At 33.3% G+C, this 6,000-nt stretch overlaps 1 protein-coding gene across 1 annotated transcript; it reads left to right on the top strand.

The window, feature by feature from the left end:
• The first annotated feature begins 969 nt into the window (after positions 1-969).
• On the top strand, positions 970-2,056 carry LOC104883779 (ethylene-responsive transcription factor ERF109). The gene has a single exon (XM_010668338.4). It carries the CDS (start codon positions 1,157-1,159, stop codon positions 1,889-1,891), a length of 735 nt encoding a protein of 244 aa, XP_010666640.2. The 5' UTR covers positions 970-1,156; the 3' UTR covers positions 1,892-2,056.
• Positions 2,057-6,000: the final 3,944 nt, after the last annotated feature.

The following is a 6,000-nucleotide window of genomic DNA, read 5'->3' as shown; positions in this document are numbered from 1 at the left end:
TTGCTATATTTTGGACACAATTAATTTTCTCCCTCTTCACTAATTTCTTCTATTTGTTCTAACTCTTCTTCCATTGCTCTTTATTTTCAAATTCTTAAATTATGGATCCTAATCATCCTAATTATAAGAAATTCTCAAAATTATTCTCCTCAATATGAAAATGTCAACCTATCATACCGTGAAGATGATGATTCTGATGTTTCTTGTGGTAAGAGGGTTTGGAATGAACATGAAGATGAACTCCTGATCTCCGCATTTACGAACACGACCTTGATAAGGTGAGTGGGACGAACCAAGGAAAAATGTCTTCTGGGGAAAAGTTTGGGAAGCTTTCGAGGCAGGAAGAATAGCACACCCAACAAAAATTGCTCCAAGAAATGCTGCTATGTTGAAAGGTCGTTGGAGTAGACTTGCCAATACATGTCAGAAATTTGGTGGCAATGCTAATTAAGTTTGAAATTTTGATATGGAGAAGTTTTATGCACTTTTTTTCTTAATTAAGTTTGTAATTGTCGCACCAATGTAGCATTTTATGTATTTCGTTTTTAAAATTATATTAAAAATGCTAATTGTGTCTCATATCATTAAAAACGCTAACTAGTTTCGTATTTAATTACTTAATGAAAACACTAATTAATACGCTAATTATTAAAATGAATTAAAATTTTAATTTTAATTTTATTTATTTAATTAATTAATAATAAATATAATTAGTAATTAATATTTCAATATTAAAAAGTAAATAATAAAATATTGTATGATGGTAGTTGGGTGATGAGAGGGAAAAGTAGTTGGGTGGGTCAAAAAGTAAGAGAGAGAGGAAAAAGTAGTTGGGATGATTGAAAATGGTTCATGATTAAGGAGATGAGTGGGAAAAGATTGTGGGATGTAATTTTTTAGAGAGAGAAAGTTAGAAAGAGAGTGGGATGATCTTTTTTTTCAATTGTGAGTAATGGTGCTCTTAGGCAGTATGTTTTATTTATTCAGTGGAGTGGACCATTTAACCCGTGTGTGAAAGGTGTGGACCTTTTATGTCTTCTCTCAGTTCTCTGTTTTCAAGTCCCCACTTGGCCACTTGCCACTTCATATATATATGCGCATTCACCTGTAAATTCAGTGTCCAAAATCATCAAAAAAAAAAAAAAATGTTATAATAATGAAAGCAGCAAAAACTGAGAAACCAGATTGTTGGCCATTGAGTTCTGATCAAGAGATGAATATCATGGTAACAGCTTTGAAGCACGTGATTTCAGGTGATCCTTTCCATGGGTCCCAGTTTGTAGAAGAAGCCATAAAAAACTATCAGAATTTGTCCACGTGTTCTCCTTTAGCTCCTGCCACGACTCCAATACTCCCGCCAAATTATGAAAATACAAATTCTACTCCTAGTACCAACGGAAAAAAGAGGAAGTATAAGAAGAGCATATACAAGGGAGTACGGCAAAGGCCATCGGGGAAATGGGCAGCTGAGATTCGGGACCCACACCGGGAGGTCCGAGTGTGGCTCGGAACGTTCCACACCGCCGAGGATGCCGCTAGGGAGTATGATCGAGCTGCTGTCCGATTTCGGGGTCCACATGCTAAGCTTAATTTCCCGATTTCTAATTACCTCCCACAAATGCAAGAGCAGCAAAAACAGAATAATCAACATCAGGATAATCAAGAGGTTGATAATAACAATAATAATCATCATTATATTGATAACCAAGAACAGCAACATAGTATAAATGAAGTGAATAATGAGAATGTAATTAGTGCTAATCAAGAGGCACAGAGTTTTGTGCATATCACTGATGGTGAGGAACTAGACCATTGGGTGAACACGTTGATCGACAATACCCTTCCCGAGTTCCTTCAAGAGGAGCCACATTTCAAAAGAACTAGGTTTTAATAATACCTACATCAAAACTCTTTGTAGCTCTATATATACATGTAAAAATATGAAGCTTAGCTTGGTTATGTTGGTAGACATTTCATCTCATGATCTTAGGGGTTCGAATCCCACCAAGGGTCTGTTCTCCCCAGCTTATTTTCAGTTCAGTTCAATTCAGTTCAATTCAGATCATATCATATCATATCTGTTCTGTTCAGTTCAGTTCAGTTCAACTCTTGACAATACTTTTACTCTCACATATCACTATTCATTTCAGTTCAGTTCAGTTGTTTTATGCCGAAGAGAACAAGCCCCAAGTGAGGGAAATTGGAGGAGAATTTCCCTTACAAACAATTTCCACTCATTTCAAGTGCTTGGACCTTTAGGTTGGGCTCTTGTCCGAGGGTAGATCAAATACAACAAAAAAAGGTTAAATACAACAAAACATATTACTCTCTCCGTCCCAAAATATAGTTCTCATTTTTATTTTGGGTGTCCCAAAATATAGTTCCCATTTTCATCTTTATATCTACATATTTTCGTAATTTGTCTAAAAAAATCGTGTTCCATCATTTATTTGCTTCTTGAATTTTGTTGTTTCCTTTGTTTATTCAACCAAAATGTTACAATTGATGTTCTTTCACCAATTATTCTTCATTCTCTCTCCTAAAATCATCTTTTCCATACAATTTATTTAAATAAACAAAAAATCTTAATATCTCTTTTAGATTCTACTTGCATAAATTATCGTGAAAAAAGGGAAATGGAAACTATATTTTTTGGGACGGAGGGAGTAAAAGATAAATGACCCATTCCCGCCATACCCCTATCACGTCAAACATATAATATAACATGACACGAAAACTCTAGACGCCGGCTATTATGTTAGGGGATGCGATAGGCTCATTTCAGACTTTTTTCCAACCCTAACGCATCTAACTTTATAAATAAATGTGACACGTTGGCTTGTGTGCACAAGTACTTATGGTAATGTATTTTGCTACATTGTTGCACCCCTGCGTACAAGATTTCTTTCTTTTTTTATTAAAAAAAAATAAAATTATCCATGGTTAAGTTAGTCATAATTTCAAATGTTGTATTTAACATTTTTTCTTTGTTGTATATAGCACTTATGATATATATATTAACCATGGAAAATCAAAATTAATCATGGAAAATTCGGAATTTCCTTTACAACCTATTTGGTTCATTTTTAGTAAAAAAAGAAAAAGAAGAAAAAAAAACATTTATTTTCCATGTTTGGTTTAAGTTTTTTCTTTCCTCCCAAATCCCCCTACTTTTGAGAAAGAGGGAAAGTGAAATTTTATTAAAGAATTTTCTTTCAATTCCTTTTTATTAATTTCACTTTATTTTTTTATTTTTTGAACCAGACATTAAAAAATAATAAATTTTCTTATATATTTTTTATTATTTTCCTTCCAAATACTTCTTAGTTCCTACCCAACAACTTGTTATTGTTTATAATTTTCGTACGTAGGATTTTTTTTATTATTTATTTATACTTTTGGGGAGGGAAGGAGGGCGTTATCTCAATTTTTTTTTTAAAAAGATCATGGTCCAAAACTAATTAGTAAGAAAAATAGGTGTAACTTAGAACTTATAGCAATCTTTTGAGGTGAAATTAATTGTGATTTTTTCATTATCTGCTGATGATAAAATAAATTCAAGATAAAGTTTGCCACAATTTGTATAAAGGAAAATTTTCAAAAAAATTACCTTTTATGATCAACCTTTTTTTATAAAAATTACATTTAAAAAAAAAATTCTTTCACAAAATTACCTTATATAACAAAATTCTTTTAATATACTATCATTATACCATAAATGATGTTTAATCACTAATAATTAAGTCACCATAAATTGTTTTTCCCCCTGTCGCTATCCCATCGACAACAACACATACGACAATTGTCATTTACTCCCTCCGTCCCAGATATATTTCTTGTTTCTTTTTGCACAGTCTCCAAGACATACCTTTGACCTATTATATTTTATTACTAATTGATACTCCCTCCTTCTTATTAGTAAAAAAATATAAAAAATTGATATCATGAATGTACACGTTGAGACGAATCTAACAAAATCCCACATGAATATGTTTTCTTGTACACATTATTGATGAGAATATTTGGTCAAAGATTTTAAAATTTGCCTCCCAAAACTATATTTTGAGATGGAAGGAGTATCAATTAGTATTAAATTTAAACGTAAATTTGTAGTATATTGAAGAGAATTTGTTATATAATGTAGTTTTTTGAAATAATTTTTTTATAAGATATTTTTTAAAAAATTTTTGGAAAATCTGCCAAAAAAACCTTTTAAAGGTTGAATTTTGTGAAAAAAAAAACCTTATAAAACATTATTTGCAAAAGGAAACCACAAACTCAAATATTCTTGCAAGAAGAAACCTATTCACATTTTCAGTGTGTTTTTTCATAATTCCGACGATGACCCTTCTATCTTTCTTCAACCCCCTATTTCCATTAACTGCAACACCATCCCTATTCATCTCAAAAACCACACCGATAAACGGGAATATATTTCATCTTGCAAAAAAAATAAGTTTGTGGTTCTTTTCAGAAAGAATGCTTTAAGAGGTTTTTTCTAGCAAAATTAAACTTTTAAAAGACTTTTTTGGACAAATTTTTTTTAAAAATTAGTTATAAAAGGTAATTTTTTGAAATTTTACTTTCCATAAAATATACCGAAAAACTTTTTCTTTTCAATGTTGTTGTCTTGTTGATCTTGTCTTCTTACACAAAAAAAAATCCTCTGTATGTAATTGGGCACTTGAGTTAACTTTTTGTACAAAATGACATGGAAAATTTTCTCGTATAATTTGGATCTCGAACATCATGTCTCAATGAAATTTTTTCCTATGATTAACTTTTTGTACAAAATAACAGGGAAAGTTTTCTCGTATAATTTGGATCTCGACATCATGTCTAAATGAAATTTTTTCCTATGAAAACTATGGCATTATAGCATTGCCATTTTTTTTTTTGGTAAGAAAAAGTGGTCCGAATCCTACTCGGGTCTTAATGGGCCAGACACTTTGAGAGTAAGAGGGAAGAGTAAGGGAAATCCCTACCCTCAAAGTGCCTCTAGTGGGGGATTGAACCCCCAACCTTGAGGTTGGAAGGTGCTCTCTTTACCACTAGACCAAGTACTACTTGATATTACAACATTGCCTTTGCGGATAACCTATCTCGTCGTAAGCTTTTACATACGAACATATGCTACATTTGTATGTCTGACAAGGACCTACAACATTTGTTTCGTTTCTGTGGTCAATTGGTCGGGGATTGGGCCCTAGTGATCTCAGCATTAACTCTCGGCACGATGGTCATATTTCGTTTAAGGAATGGCTCAAGAATTGGTTCTACTACTTTCGGACAAACGACGGACATGATAGTCCTAGACTGCACCGACCTGTTTGTGACTATTCTATGAGGCTTATGGAGGACAGGAATACCCATGTTTTCCCAGTCAGCAGGTGATCTAAAGTGAGGTTCGACAACGCATAGAGGAAGCCTAAGAGAATCTCCGAACGTCTCAACAAAATCCAAGGAGTCAGGATCCCGGTACTAGCAGCCTAATTAATCCTTCAAGCTTCCTTGTAGTCAACATCTGAAAACAACTTCAGGCGGCACCACAATTTGTCATAGAAACAAATGGCTCTTGGTCCAAATATCGTATAGGGCAAGTGCAGCTTGGATCATCAATCATCCCTCCTCTCTGTGTGGACGAGGGAACTGTTTTCACCTCCATTTCGGCCTTACTAGCGGAGGCCAAAGCATGTCTTAATGCACTTAGGTGGGCTTCCAACCTCTAGTATCAGTATGTAGCCATTATCAGGGGTGGTTTTTGGTCCATGCAATCACGAACATGTAATAGGGCCCCAAAATATAAGGGCCCCAAAATATATCTATTTTTAATTGTTGAAAGATTAGACAAAAGAAAACATTTGGATTAGTAGTAAAAGTGTAAGGGAAGGAAGAATGAGAACATGAAATTAATCAAAGTTTTGTTGTTTAAACTTTTGAAGGTAGTCGCCATTAGCCAACAGTTAATACGAATCTTATACTTCTATCTTTTTTAAACTA

Source organism: Beta vulgaris, chromosome 6 (genome assembly GCF_026745355.1).
Source record: "Beta vulgaris subsp. vulgaris cultivar EL10 chromosome 6, EL10.2, whole genome shotgun sequence".
Taxonomy (NCBI): domain Eukaryota; kingdom Viridiplantae; phylum Streptophyta; class Magnoliopsida; order Caryophyllales; family Amaranthaceae; genus Beta; species Beta vulgaris.
This window is presented reverse-complemented; position numbering and strand designations above follow the sequence as displayed.